General features: G+C 31.8%; 1 protein-coding gene and 1 non-coding gene across 2 annotated transcripts; both read right to left on the bottom strand.

Annotated features, from left to right (window-relative positions):
- Positions 1-959: 959 nt before the first annotated feature.
- On the bottom strand, positions 960-1,032 carry TRNAK-UUU (transfer RNA lysine (anticodon UUU)). Its single transcript has one exon. It is a non-coding gene; the product is annotated as a tRNA-Lys (tRNA).
- A 3,055-nt stretch (positions 1,033-4,087) lies between these two features.
- On the bottom strand, positions 4,088-12,907 carry LOC144564321 (uncharacterized). The gene is made up of 6 exons (XM_078313922.1): positions 12,619-12,907; positions 7,920-8,178; positions 6,809-6,845; positions 5,359-5,464; positions 5,156-5,266; positions 4,088-4,567 (listed from the first exon to the last, which is right to left on the bottom strand). The coding sequence occupies exons 1-6, from the start codon at positions 12,739-12,741 to the stop codon at positions 4,454-4,456; spliced, it is 750 nt and encodes a 249-aa protein (XP_078170048.1). The 5' UTR covers positions 12,742-12,907; the 3' UTR covers positions 4,088-4,453.
- Between the last annotated feature and the right edge of the window lie 3,004 nt (positions 12,908-15,911).

Here is a 15,911-nt window from a genome sequence, read left to right as displayed (position 1 = left end):
TAAACAATTTTGAAAATAGAACATTCTTGTATACATTGCATGTAGATTTTTTTGAAAACTACTCTTTATTCGTTAGGTCATGTTTGATTGTGGACTATAAAGTTAATGAGGTCTAACTTGATTATTTCAATTTAAGTCGTTTGATTGTGGACTATAAAGTTAATGAAGTCTAACTTGATTATTCCAACTTAAGTTGATATAAATTATTTATGTTTGGTTGATATCTAAATTTATATCTTGACTTAAATTATTTCTTGTTTGATAAGAATTTAATGGTTTAAGGCATGATTTGATATTACAAATTATTTTGTCCTACAAAATTTGTAATAACAATAATAAAACTATTCTTCGTATTTTTTTTCTTTTCATTTTGATTGAAAGAAATTGTACAAGAAAATGAGTTATGTATAAATCTTAGAGAAGCACATTGTATTTAATGAATCTTATTTAATTAAAGTTATATTTGTACTAATTTATTTGTCAAAAATATGTTATGTTGATGAACAAATTTTTTATTATTTTGTAGTACAATTTAAAAAAAAAATTATTTAATTATTTTCTAGATTGCATATTTTGTTGATTTAAAAAGTCCATTTAAAAAATATATTGATTCTATAATTGATAAAGTTATAAGTTTCCTTATAAGTAAATGAAAAAAAAAATTTAATTGCTTATTTTATATTTCTTAAAAAGTGATTAAAATTATAAAAAGAATAAAAAGTTAAGCCTCACAATCAATTAAAATTAAATCACCTAAAAAGATGCTTTAGTCCGATCTAAAAATCGGCTTATTTCGTTTTAATCCAGTTCAATTAAACCACATTTAGTAAAATAAGTGAGATCTAAAACCCTATTCCATTGTTTAATCTATAACCAAACATGACCAGACGGTTATTTTACAATACAACCCCTAGTTTAAGTTATTTCAAAAAATAAAAAATAAAAAATTCAAAAAAAATCGCCGTCTGTGGGAATCGAACCCACGACCACACGGTTAAAAGCCGTGCGCTCTACCAGCTGAGCTAAGACGGCTTTGTTGATTCTATCTTGTTAGAGGAAATAAATAATAATAAAAATATAATTTTAGAATTACACCAGGATCACACGTGTTACTTAGAGTGCAAAAAGGACAAAAGGGGTTCCATAAATAAAAAAGAAAGAAAGAAGAACATTTCGATTGTAAGGTGAAGAGATGCTGGTCAGGTTGATAACTTGGAGACGCTTAGCTTGTCTACCTCGGCGATGGGACCTGGTGCTGTCTCCGGCAAGATCGTTTCCTTTCGGTGCATCACTAACAGGAACAGGTCTCATTCCTTGGACAGAGTTCAACAGAGGTCAGCAGTTGCCCTTTTTTTCATTAAATTTTGCTCTTTTTAAAAATAAAAATAGCTAATGGAACAAACTAAAAGTTGATCCATAAGATAATATATATGGCAGTGCATTTAACTGATGTAGTGGCTATTGGGTAATTTTTTTTTTAATAAAAAAGGAAAAGGAAGGAAAACAAAAATTGAGTTCGCCGAGAATAGTTTGAGACCTGAATATTATTTTAATGGGCTCATAATGGACCTAACATTTAAATGGATCATTAGACATTAGATTTTATTGGGAAGCTCTGTTGGATCTTAAATGGTTTTGCTCAGTTGAGAAAATGTAAGTAAGTTTCAAGAGTAATATTACCAGATAAATGCAAAAAATGAAAGTGATTTTCTTTTTGAAAAAAAAAATATTTACTGGATGCTTTCCTTTGATTAAAAACGTAAATAGTTTAATGTAAGTTTGCTGGAAAAGGACTTTATAGAAGCCCAAATAATTTAACTTCCGACACTAAGCAAATACCCAAGGTGCAGAGAAGGCCCAGTTGGAACTCTTTAATTTTATTTTTGCAAATGATCTAATTATCAAGGCAATAAATTATGAAATTAAATTCTAAATCAAAAGATGAAGCCAACCAGCTAATTCTTTTATATATTGGAGCATGTTAACATATTGGTTGGCTGTATTGCTTTTCACTGAAAGTAACCTGTTAACAACCACACAGATAATCACAATACATTAGCAGATTGCACTGATTAGAGGAGGTAATCCAAGTAAAATCACATATACATTCATAACTATATGAAAGGTATGCAAAGTCCAAGTAGGATATATCAAATTCAAAAAATAAACAAATGACATACGGTCTGGCAATTTTTTTATTGCCGGACAAAGCATTTTCTTTGGTCAAATAAATGAGAGAGGTTCTGATTTCTAAATCCTTAATATGCACCAGTGATACTTTATGGAGTGAGGGCTGTGAGGCTATGGTACTTTGCAATGCGCAGATTGTTTAGTGCCTTGGATTCATATCTCCGTCTTCAAAGTCCAAATAGTCGATTCGAACTGCTTAACATTATTATCATATGAAAATGTACTTGGAGAACAAATTTTATATTTTTTGAAAAAAATTTTACTATTTTTTTGAGACAATTAAAAAATCACTTGATCTAAAAATTCTGGACCATCCGAAAGTAGTGATTTTCTACCTACTAAAAAAAATAGTAAAAAAGTTCCAAAAAATATAAAATTTGGTCTCCAAGTATATTTTCATATGGTAATAATTAATTATGAGTGGTTCAGATCGACTATTTGAACTTTGAAGACGAAGATATGATTCCAATGCACGGCACGATCTGCGCATTGCAAAGTACCATAGCCTCACTCATACCTTATGTTAGTTTTCTTTAGCTACATTTTAATCTATTTTTAGGAAGTCCCCTAATTTTACATATTTCAGGTTATGCATCAAGGACCCCAGTACCGACTCATCATGACACGGGCCCAGCGGACCTCACCCCAAATCCCCAACACTCTCAGCAATAAAAAAAACCTAACCCTAGAATTGAGTACAATGAAAGCATCCATGAACGGTATCCACCAGGTGACCCGAGCAAGAAAGCATTTGCATACTTCGTTCTCACAGGGGGGGCGTTTTGTATATGCATCATTTATCCGTCTCTTAATAATAAAATTTGTTGTTAGCATGTTGCCTTCGAAGGATGTGCTCGCACTATCCACACTTGAGGTGGATCTTTCAAGCATCGAACCTGGATCCGTTATGACCGTGAAGTGGCAAGGAAAGCCAGTTTTCATATGGCACCGTACTAATGAGCATATCAAGCTGGCAAACAGTGTTGATCTGGCAGCACTACGGGATCCACAGACTGACGGGATCATCTCATCGTCCTCTGTATTAAAAAAATATATATACATATTAAGTTGTAAATAATAAAAATATGAAGGGCTGGATTTCAAAAATGCCACAAATCAGACCCTTCGGCCTTCCTTCTCCTCCTGCGCGATTTTGCTTCTCAGTCCTCACACGATTTTCTCTCCTCTGGCGTGATTGAAGCTCAAATGGCGCGATTTTCTCCTCCGCCTTGAATCGGCACAGGTTAGTGAAATTGAAAATATTTTTGCTTTAAATTGGCTTGAATCGGTGTAAATCGGACGGAAAATCGGCTGATTCTGTCATTGTTCATCTGATTTTTTTGGAATAAATCACACAAACTTGAGAATCGGACAAAAATCAGCCCGGTCCCGTCCGATTCCGAGTTGAATCGGCCAATTTGACTCGGAATCAGCCGATTTTTCGAACTTTGGGTAGGAGTGTGCACCCATCTAGGATGCGTCCCTTTGCCAAAAGCAGGGGAATTTGACGGGTTCTTTTGCCCATGTCACGGGTCGCATTATGATAGTTCGGGCCGGGTTAGGAAGGGCCCCGCCCCATTAAACCTCGCAGTGCCACCATATGAATTTTTGGATGAGAATAAGTTGCTTATTGGTACAGTAACTGCATGATGGACTTGCATCTTGTTACGTGTGCCTTTCTTTACTTATTATGAAATAACTTGTAGTTTGAGATTATAAAGACTTTTATAAAATTAAAAGCAGTCCATACCGTTTGATTGTTATTTGCAACCATCATTGGTGTTTTTTATGTTAAATATGATCAAATGATTGCCTCAATATTAGCAATTACATAAGCCCTTAAAATTATCAGAGAACAAATACTCCTTAGTGACATGGTATAGTGCACTTGATGATCAAATATTCAGATCGTTTTCTTTAAAATTTAGAAGAACAACTGATACGTTTAACCCAAACATTTTTGTTCCTCAACAAACGAATCTGACAATAGTGATCTATGATCTTAGACTCACTTATTTTCTCTACCAAATATATTGACTACATAAAAAGAAAAGAAGGAAATTTCCCTTTCTATACTGCCTTTAGGCTTTAGACCCACAAGTAGACCTGCCATTTTTCCAGGCATCCATAATAATCCATTGTATTTTGAGCATGATCTTGACCTAAAGAAGTGACATGTGATGATGCCAAAACCTGAATGGCTTTATATTAATATGTATAGATTTGTATAGTTTTTTTTTTGTTTTTGTTTTGGCAAATTTGTCTAATCTTCTATGCAAACAAGCTGTAGCTTTCCACCATACACATCAGGGAGCTGGCTCTCATCAATGTCATTTAATAGTACTGTTTGCAAATCTTTATCATCCACAAAAACAATCTGTAAAAAGAAAACGATGGATATAAATTGTGAAAACGACATCAAGGAGATGTAGGGTGCATCCATCTCATTTGAACAATTAATTGAGAAGTTATATATCAGCTTCTGCATGGTATTATGCATAGTGCATAATGGTTCTTATTATGGATCAATATCTCCATATAAAAATGTACTTGTACATCAAATTTATATTTTTAGAATTCTTTTACTATCTTTTAGATAGGTAGAAAATCACTTGATCTAAAAATTCTAGACCATTTAAAAGTAGTGATTTTCTACTTATCTTAAAAATTAGTAAACAAATTCTAAAAAAAAATGTAAAATTTACCCTGCAAGTATTGAACGGTACAAATCGACTATTTGAACTTTGAAAATAAAAATTTAATGCCAATAATATTGCAAATACATTTTCATATGGAGACCATTTTTATTTTTTACTTTACTCTTTTCTCAATTCGGGTTTTGGCGGTCTTATATTATATATCGGTTACCCCCTACTTGTGTTATCAGGCTGTAAATATATAGACAACAGTACTACCATTACAGAAAGTGAGAAAACCAAAGGAAAAGAAGGGAAAGAAAGATCACTTTTTCTCTCGTATTTTTGTCGATAAACGGGTATACGATCTTCCATGCCTTCATGAACATCGATGGCACATGGACCAGAAACACCTTTCCAAGCCTTTCAGGGTAGTAATTCTATAACCACAAATAAAAATAGTTCTCAGACACAGGCAAGAGTTACAGTAATAATATAAAAGAACTCTCGGTATTTTATACAAGTCATGTACCTGTAAGATATCGAGAGCAGCAAGAAAAGCGCGAATATCGCAATTTGAATATCCCCAGCCTTTCAAATCACAGATGCCCATGAATTTCTCATGACCTTCTGGCATCCTGCATTTTTAATTTTCTTAATTGTCAAAAATTAATGGTTACAGTTGAGGATATAGATATAGTCTTAACTTCCTATTTATTTGTTTCTTTCCTCATATTACTAAATTTTCCGTGGTCCTTCTGTAGTTTGATAAAGCTCTGTTCTGGCTTGGTGTGATTGTTTGTGCGTCGGTACACAAATTGCATGAGTTAGGTGAATATTAATGTCAAATTATTTTTTAGCTTTTAAATTGGTACTGGTATTGTACTTCTAGTAGCACTGTGTAAACTTTTGGCCTGTCTATCCCTCATATCACAATTGTGGAAATTCATGTTAAATTTCTTAAAAATTGAAATCTAAAATGGAGTTTAAATATATACATGTATACCAAATATGGCGAAACTTGAGAGAATAGATTGACCTTAAATGTGCCATTTTGAGAGAATAGATTGATCTTAAATGTGCCATTGATTCTCCAAATTGCATGGTTAATGGCATACTAATCAGTTTTTAAACTGCTCCAAATTCCACAAATTTGAATCGTTTAATTTTAACAAGTTGCGCCGATTTCCATAGTTATCAAGTATATATATTGTCAATATAATCTTATCTCATGTCTAATAGAACATTTTTAGTTGTATGATCGATTGATAGTGTTATTAATGTAAGTGCATCAAATGGGGGTCAATTGACTCATATTCATTTTCAAAAACTAATTATTATACATGGTACTTTTGTATATTTTATAGTTAAATGTTAAAGGTACCTGTAAAATGACCCCATAGATTTTCTAAAAATTTTGTATAGTTGATCCCCATTCATTTTTCAAGAAATTTTTTTTTAATGTGTACAAATTGGGGACTTATAAAAATTTATATTAATTTTTTTCAAAAGACGAGAAGCTTCACATGCCTGTCTCTCTCTCTCTGATCCAAACTCTTCCTCTCTCCAATCCAAACACTAATGGTTATAATATTTACTTCATAAAAAAAATTATATTATGTTATTGGTTTTTTTTGTATGTTTTGACCCCCATTATTCAAAATTCTGCCTCCGTCTCTGGTGTTATTTACTTGTATACATTTAAATTGTACTAGAGTTTAGGTGGCTACTTGCTAGCAATTTATTTCGGATCCGTATCCTCCCAAGTACCTGACTCAACACAATTGAAACGGACGGCTCAGATTTACTCTCAGCCAGTCGGGATTCGATATGACAGAAGGGGCAGGATTATTTATGCTTTGAGAGGCGTGCCAATCCATTTTCGGACCGTCCGATTCAATTCTACTCAGTCAGGTAACCTGAGGGGATACGAATTCATTTATTTCTGACATGACTAGACTAAGAATTCAATGAACAAGTACCTTGCACATATTTTCTCAAGGCAGTAGATAACATAACCTACAACAAATATGAGATTTCGTTAGTTATATCAGAATCTTTTCAGGATATGCAACACACCAGAAAATATTCAACACACCACTAATAGTCAAGTGCTAGACAAAGGATGTTCAATCAGTAAGATTTGGTTTTAATGATTGTAATTTGCAATAGTACGTCCTTCTGTTTTTTGTTTTGTTTTGTTTTAAAATTAGTCAATATAAAATTGTAGATAACAGGATATTTTCTCTGCTGGTATATGTCTCTTATTTATTTGATGAACACCAGAAAAAACTTTTGACAGTTTTGCTGATAACCCTTGTAAAATTAACTTGAACACAAGAAGTGATTTAAAAGGTTTTCAAAACACACGGGTTAAAATAGATTATTTTGTTGTTATTGACAGCTGGCAGCAAAGCTTATTATCTCAAGATATAATAAGAAGTGATTTTATTTGGTTGGAAAGGAAAAATGGATCTTGCTTGAAATTGAATTTGGAGAAAAGTTGGATTGGGATTCGGAAGAATAGAAAAATTAGAATTTTGTCCTTGTCATTGAATTCATTGCGTCCCCATCTCTCTCTCCCAGAGTGAATTTTTTCACCAATCAACTTTGTACCATTTGTCAATTTATACAAGGGCTTTTTTGTCCTTTAGATAAAGTGAATTGAAATTGTTTACATAATTTGTTAATCAATTCTTTCTCGATTTAATCCATTCTAGAAAGAAAAAAATGACCAATCAAATTGTAAGCTTCGTAAAAGATAATTGGGTCAAAATGTCAAAGGGAAATGCAAATTTGGTTATAAGACTAGAATGACCTCCAAATGGTTAGAGCTACATTTGTGGATGTGAATTCTATTTTTTTCAAATAATAATAACAGCAGAAGTAGTAATAGTAGTAGTAGTAGTAATAATAATAATAATAATAATAATAACAAATAATAATAATAATAATAATAATAATAATGTGAGTAATATTTTGGTAATAATGATGACAGTTGTAGTAATGATTTCTAAATTTTTTATATTTACATTACTGTTCTTATTATTTTCATTATTATTGTTATCGAAAGACAATGAAAACGATTCTTACACTTGAACTCATTCATCTCACGCTTCGAGTAGTAGTGTCTGCCGCCATAAACAACCACTACCGGTCTCCCGATTTTGTCGAAACCCTGCATGTACACCTTGTCTTGCTCAAGTTCATTTTTTACTTCTTCATCAGAGATAAATCCATTAGGGATTGCACTTTTCCTCCATTTGAGATACTTCAAAAACATTGCCGAGGCCTTGCCGATGTCATGGTCTCGCGCTCGAAGAAACCTCCTCACCGCCTTGTCATCAGCCTCCTGCATTTCATGACAATGCATGATTTGACAAGTTCAATTAGAAACATTTATTTGATTAGTAGTTATATTTGACCTGTTGGCCCAAGTTGCAAAATCAAATTGGTTTATACATGGATGTTGAACACAGGTGAGCGCGCTTTTAAATTTAAATGAATTATTGTTGTTGGGTTTTATCAGTCAATAACGCTGCATTAACAACAATAGGAAATGAAAAAAGTTGCTATCATTTTTTTTTTTTTTTTTTTTTGTTTGTAATGGCCATACTGACCAAGTCGCACAAATGTCCCCCTTTTATTTGACACAAAGAAGCAGGTTTGTTTTCCAGTCCCTTTATGATGTATAAACAGTAGTACCTTTTTGAACATTTATTTCCACCAGGAAATCAATGATCCTGATGTCAAGTCTATGGGCTATGGCTGCCAATCAACCAAGTGTCCTTTTAATTTCTTTTGGTCCCCCAATTATGGTCCCTTTGTGACTCAAGATTGTACCATAGTTCCTTACCAACCGGGTTCCGTACCGCCTTTTGTTCCCTCACATACAATGCATGGAATGTAAGTACATAGACATATTACCTAAAATTTCAGGAGTTAGGCTGGGTGCTATGGATAGCATAGTGGCATCTATGCTACGGCTTAATATTCGAGTTTTCAAAATTCAAACGGTCAATCCGAACCGTTCATCTTATTCTTCATATTAGTATCTGCTTGGAGACCAAATTTTACATTTTTCTGAATTTTTTTACTATTTATTAAGTATTTTACAAAATTGTTGATCCAACGGTGGCTGCACAAAACAGTAAAACCGTTGGATTAGTGATTTTCAAAGTGGCTTAATAAATAGTAAAAAAATTCAGAAAATTATAAAATTTGGTCTCCAAGCAGATATTAATATGGAGAATAAGATGAACGGTTCGGATCGACCGTTTGGATTTTGAAAACTCCAATATTGAGCCATAGCATAGAGGCCACTATGCTATCCATAGCACCCAGCCTAACTCAAATTTCAGAATTCAGATCCAGCAGATCCGGGTCCAAAATTTCATTCCGGATGTTTGGTCAATTAATTTCATTTTTTTTGGGTCCAAATTCCAAATGAGGTTAGAAAAAATGTTAAGAATGAGAGAAATGAAAGGAGACCACTAAACATAAAAATGATTAGAGAAACCTTAAAAATAAAAATAGTAAATTATTTTGGATTTGCCAAGACATAACATACAAGCATGTTTTGTTAAGTCTTAAGAAGAAAAATTGAAACATCGGCCATTGATCTAGTGACAGAAGATAATAATGTTCTCATTGTGGAAGACTGCAATTATAAATCCGGATAGAGTATCTCTTATCAATATTAGATATTTGAGTTGTTTGACACCTCCTTCTTCTCAAACAAAAAAAAATGAAGAAGAAAACGAAAAATTGCTACTCTGTACTGTACGGGTAGATAATGCCAGATTACAGAAAGGACTTCTAAATAGTGTTAGTAGTACCATTTGTAGGTTTGTTAATATGTAGGTATAATTAATACGGTTTGGAAGTAGGTTGGTTCGTCCAACTAACTTCAACCTATAGGCATGAAAAATGACTAAATGAGTATATATAATAGTATGATTGGGACCTAAAAGAACCTTAATAGATGTGTTTTTTTTTTTAATCAGAAAAAGAATCTAATAGATATCAACTCTCACAAAAAATTATTTGCTCATAACACATTTTTTTACAAGAGTATCCCTGACATTTCGGATTTTAGATAGACAACAATATACTGAATTTATAAATTACAATAATTTTGACAAAGCATTAAATATATGCGTTCAGATCATGAAAACAAATATTAATATTAAATGAGGAAGTAAATTTTAACACATGCATGCTTCGAGAATTGCCTAAATGCATGCACAATTTGAATTTTAATGCATAATATCATCCCTTTAAATTCTCATTTTGAACGCATGTGTTAAGACAATTCTAGAAGCATGCATTCAAGTTCGGTTCAATAATATAGTAGTTTAAAAAAAAAAATTGAGAATGCAAGCTAGAGGTGTTAACGGGTTGGGTGGAGACATTTTCATACCCGTAACTGTTATGATAACGAAAAAAATCTTTATTCTTATCCGTCTTTTCAAATACGATACAAATTGGATAAACAAATAAAAAAATGTCATTGATATTTCAATTTGTGCTTTTAATAAATTATTTTTCAAAACAAGAAAAAAGAAAATAATAATAATAAATACAACTAATTTATATTATAAAATTTTAATAAAATACAAAACTTTATTGTATCATGTATCATCTTTATACAAATATATATATATATATATATATAGAGTTAGGCTGGGGTGCTATGGATAGCATAGTGGCCTCTATGCTACGGCTCAATATTCGAGTTTTCAAAATCTAAACGGTCGATCCGAACCGTTCATCTTATTCTCCATATTAATATCTGCTTGGAGACCAAATTTTATAATTTTCTGAATTTTTTTACTATTTATTAAGCCACTTTGAAAATCGCTAATCCAACGGTTTTACTGTTTTGTGCAGCCACCGTTGGATCAACAATTTTGTAAAATACTTAATAAATAGTAAAAATATTCAGAAAAATGTAAAATTTGGTCTCCAAACAGATATTAATATGGAGAATAAGATGAACGGTTCGGATCGACCGTTTGGATTTTGAAAACTCGAATATTGAGCCGTAGCATAGAGGCCACTATGCTATCCATAGCACCCCAGCCTAACTCTATATATATATATATATATATATATATATATATATATATATATATAGAGATGGGCTATGGTGCATTGCAATGCATAGGCCATGGTGTGCATTGGACCATAAATCACCGATTCAAAGTCCAAATGACCGATCCAAACCGTTCATCTTGTTCTCCATATTAATATGTGCTTGGAGACCAAATTTTATATTTTTTGGAATTTTTTTACTATTTATTAAGCCACTTTGAAAATCACTGATCCAACGGTGACTGTTTGGAACAGTAAAATCAGAAGCCACTGTTGGATCAGTGATTTTCAAAGTGGCTTAGTAAATAGTAAAAAAATTCAAAAAAATATAAAATTTGGTCTCCAAGCACATATTAATATGGAGAACAAGATGAACGGTTTGGATCGGTCATTTGGACTTTGAATCGGTGATTTATGGTCCAATGCACACCATGGCCTATGCATTGCAATGCACCATAGCCCATCTCTATATATATATATATATATATATATATATATATATATAATTTTATTTTTTAAAATTATCTTATACGAAAACGGATAAAATAACGGAAAAAATTATTACCTGCGCCTGATAAATTAACGAAAAAAAAATTATATTTTCAAATACGATACGATTCGGATAAACTGATAAAAAAGGGTGCCGTTGACACCCCCTGCGTCCAATTTTACATTTGAAGGTAAAAAGAAATAAAAATCTGAGAAATCAGTGTTATATTTTCTTACAAAATTGCTGTTTGGACAAAGCGTTTCAACTCTCACATGTCACATTCAAAAGCCGGTTTGACTTTTCCATGCCTAAATGTCTCAAAAAAGACTTTTCCATGCCATAGTTTGAAAGTGTGGTCTCCTACTTTACACTTGTTGACTAAAAGAATGTTTCAGAAATTGAATAGTCTTTTCCCCTTCGTTGATACTTCCATTTGTTCCTTCTTTTTTTTAATGATTTCTATCTGACAATTGAATTACATTAATAAATTTGCACACTATTTCACTTTTAATTTGATAATAATTTCACTTCTAATTTAAAAATAATTATCTCTGAATTTATTTTTTCTAATTTTCTACTTACTGAATAGATGACTGTACAACAAAAAAATTAAAATTAAAATTTGAACACTTTATAGTGTTCTTCTTCTTGCTATGTTTCGAGAATTTTCGAAAACAATATCATTATATAATTTTTTTTTTCCAAATGCTACACACATAATAAAAAGATGGTCATGGGCGCCATCTAGGAACTCGTTCAAGAACAACAAACGGGTTAAGATCGAAACAAAGTGCACAGCTATTAATGCACCGGCTTACAAAGAGTTAATAAACAACAAAACAAAAATTTGATCTGTTGAAACATTCATTCAGTACAAAAAGAAAATCCGAAAAGGCTTCATGCATGCACCTACTTAATTATTAGTCGACCCCCCACAACTATATATCCCAAAAGAAACAAAGCTCTTTGTCTTTAATTTGTTCTAATTGCTTTATCTGAGCGCTGATAACGATTTATTACCTAATTATGCTTAATTTACTAATTCATTTATCTGTTCTGTTATTTTCTTATTTTAAAATTAGTTCCCTCATACTGGCACGCTCTCTACTAGAATCACCCTTTTAGAACATGGTGCAACCAAATAACTGATGACAAAATGAGCATATTGATCAAATTAAAAATATTCAAATGATATTATATAGAAACCTTAGCAGATGGGTCTTGTGCTTCAACAAGAGCTCTCATTTGTGCGATCTTCTTCAATTCTTCATCACTTTGATCATCAGTTGCTATTGATTCTTTGCTGAGAGAACCCATCGGTGCATCCATGCACTCTCTCTCTCTCTCTCTCTCTCTTTCTAGAGAAGATAGAGCGTCTATGGTTTTGAGGGGAAGAGAAGCTGTGTGTTGTGTAGGTAAATATATAGGTGGAGAACAGTTGGATCTAAACTATGGTTAGTTTTCCGTAGAAGGGAAATGGTTGAAGTTGAATTTATTGAGAGAGGTAAAGGTATGATTTTTGTGGCCTCTTTAGTAGGAGATTGTAGCTTACGTGGAGGGATTTCCATGTTATTCAATCAAAATAATGGAGGGCTATGGCCTATATATGGTGTCCGGGTCCTCCGGTATCATGAAACTAATAACTCAAATTTTAAGTTTGAATCCGGACCGTTCGATCATGAAACAACTCAAATTTTTAAGCTAGAAATTTACGAAATCTCTTTAGTTTGTGTGCCAAGTCAATCAGACGATCCGGATTTAAACTCAACTTTGAGTTATTTTAGAGGATCCGAATCTAGGGCTATATATGTGTGTGTATATATTTTTCAATTATTTTGATCCGTTTTTCATATAGCATTTAAATTTTGTAAGATATAAATTTAAATAAGTTAATAGATAATAGGTGGGATTTCATGTATATCCTGAAAAACATCAAAACTATGTATATTTCCTTCCCAAATTCATAATATTGCATTTACCCTTTAAATTTCAAAAACTTACAAAATTACTCATTTGATTGCCTTTTCTATTAAAACTAATTTTAATTTATAAAGTTCTCAATTTTACCCTTTATTAAAAAGATAAAAAATTGTGGACCATGTTTAAGAAAAATGTATTACATATTACATATAATTTTCTTAAACATATTACATATTTTTTAACTTTTTAATAAAGGATAAATGGGTGCTTTATAAATTTATAATGAGTTATAATATATGAGGTAATAAAATAGATAAATTTGTGAGTTTTCCAAATTTAGAAGGGTAAATATGATATTATGAATTTTAGAGGGGAAAATACGTAATTTCAATTTTTTGAGGGGCATACATGACATTCCCCCAAGATAATATTGGTGAATAAGAATTTTCGTTAAATTTTATAATAACAACGTATATGCTATAATTAAAAATACATTTAGATTTTCTGTAATATTATATGTCATATAACATTAAATTTATAATATTCCAAGAGGAGGTTCCAATGCCTCATTTTTTGTATAACTCATCATACCTCATATTTTATATCTTCATTTTCTTCATATTCAAAGTTTAAATTGTCGATCCGAACCGTTCAACATGATATCTATACTAAAATATCGTTAGGGATGAAATTTTATAATTTTTGAAATGTTTTTACTATTTTTTAAGATGGGTAGAAAATCACTGTTTTTTTAACGGTTCAAAAACAGTGATTTTGTACCTATCTTAAAAAATAGAAAAAAAATTCAAAAAAATATAAAATTTCATCTCCATGCATATTTTAGTATAAATATTTTGTTGAATGGTTTGGATCGACAATTTGGTCTTTGAAAACAAAAATATAAAATATGACGTATAATGAGGTATGAAAAAAATGAGGCATTGAAACCCTCCTCATATTCCAATTAAAGTGCAGAATGCAATTTAGTTATATTTCATTAACGGACATTTTTATTAATACTCTAAAAAAAAGATTTTTTTAAAACTGCCCTCTTGTTTGTTTGTCTTTTTTTAAATGCCCAAGTCAGAGGCGGCTCACCCCTCCTACCAGACCGTCTGGGGTTTGGGCGGTCCTCTTTTTGATTTAAATAATTTTATGAAGAAAAAGTTTTCTTATTTAGAGTGTATGCCAAAAAAAATAAGACATTTGATATATTTATCAAGTGATGTCGTAACTCTTTATAACTTTGATTTGATTTGTTAGTTGGATATCACAAGTCTAACAATAACACTAAGGACTTGGCCTTGATTCTTGTTAACATATACCATTTGCTTATTGTCAACTTATACCATTTTTTCAGAGAATAATTGGATTATTTGATTATTTCATTCTTGAATAATCCCTTAGGCTATTGACTAAATAAAATACCGATCGTTGTATGCCTACCGTCGAACGAAAACTTAAACCGAATTTTTGAGGCACTAAATGACGTTTTTTTGAAATTTTGATACTTTAGATACCCGGGGCTTCCTCCCGGGATGATATTCGGATTCGTCTCATCCTCCCCTTTCTGAAAAGTGGTCATACACGCAAATCCGACTTTCCTAGCCAAAGTTATGACTGTTTAAAGTTTTTTCAAAAATCGAACTTTTAAAATTCATAACTAATTGTAAACAAATCCAAATAAATTGAAATTTGTATCAATTCTGTGTATTTTTGAATGCTCTACATGTTGGTATAATCAGTTTTGCAATTTGGTCCCTATATCAGTCCAGACTTGCTGATTTATTAGAAGATGTCAAATTTGATGTTTTTAGTGCATTGCACTATACCAGTGGCCTTTGCTTAGTGCTTAGCTGCTGAGTTTGGACTTTGTACCATACCAGATGTCAGTCTAGGGTGCATTGTACATGGATAGTCTAATTTGAGATTTTAATATATTTTAGTAGCTCTAAACTATTTTTTTAGTACCAAAAATAAAGATAAGAAGATCAACAAGCTGTCAGAGGCCTGCAAGTCCTTAATTAGTGTTATCTTTAAACTTGTGATATCTAACTGACAAACCAAATCAAAGTTATAAAGAGTTACGAGATCACTTCATAAATATATCAAATGTCTTATTTTTTGACACACACTCTAAACAAGAAAACCTTTTCTTCACAAAATTATTTAAATCAAAATATTAAGATCTCTCCCTAATAAAAAAAAAAAAGGAGGACCGCCCGGACCCCAGGCGGTCTGGTCTCTAGTGGACTGCCCCTGGCCCGGGCGATCTGCTAGGAGGGATGGGCCGTCCGTGGGCTTGGCGGTCGGGGCATTTTAAAAAAAAAAAATCCAAACATGAGGATAGTTTTAAAAAAAATCTTTTTTTTTAGGATATTAATAAAAATGGCCGAAGATCGTCACAATTACTTATTGATATTACAGGATTGTCATCATCAAGTTGTACAGAAATTAGATTTATATGTTACACTCGTATAAATTAGTTAAATTAAAGAGTTTGTTTAATATGAGATGGGGATCAAGCGTTTACATCACATCAATTTCTATGGCATGCTGGATTTTTTATATGTAACCTC

The sequence above is a fragment of the Carex rostrata genome, chromosome 13, assembly GCF_964058835.1.
Source record: "Carex rostrata chromosome 13, lpCarRost1.2, whole genome shotgun sequence".
Lineage (NCBI taxonomy): Eukaryota > Viridiplantae > Streptophyta > Magnoliopsida > Poales > Cyperaceae > Carex > Carex rostrata.
Note: the sequence above shows the minus strand (reverse complement) of the source record. Positions and strands in the feature narration are given on the sequence as shown.

What these genes read in the sequence shown, in the direction of transcription:
- LOC144564321 (XM_078313922.1), bottom strand. Translation starts at nt 12,741, where the DNA reads ATGGATGCACCGATGGGTTCTCTCAGCAAAGAATCAATAGCAACTGAT. An exon ending in TGAGATGAATGAGTTCAAGT is followed by an intron (nt 6,846 to 7,919) that starts GTAAGAATCGTT and finishes TATTTGTTGTAG; the next exon opens with GTTATGTTATCTACTGCCTT. An exon ending in ACAAAAATACGAGAGAAAAA is followed by an intron (nt 4,568 to 5,155) that starts GTGATCTTTCTT and finishes TTCTTTTTACAG; the next exon opens with ATTGTTTTTGTGGATGATAA.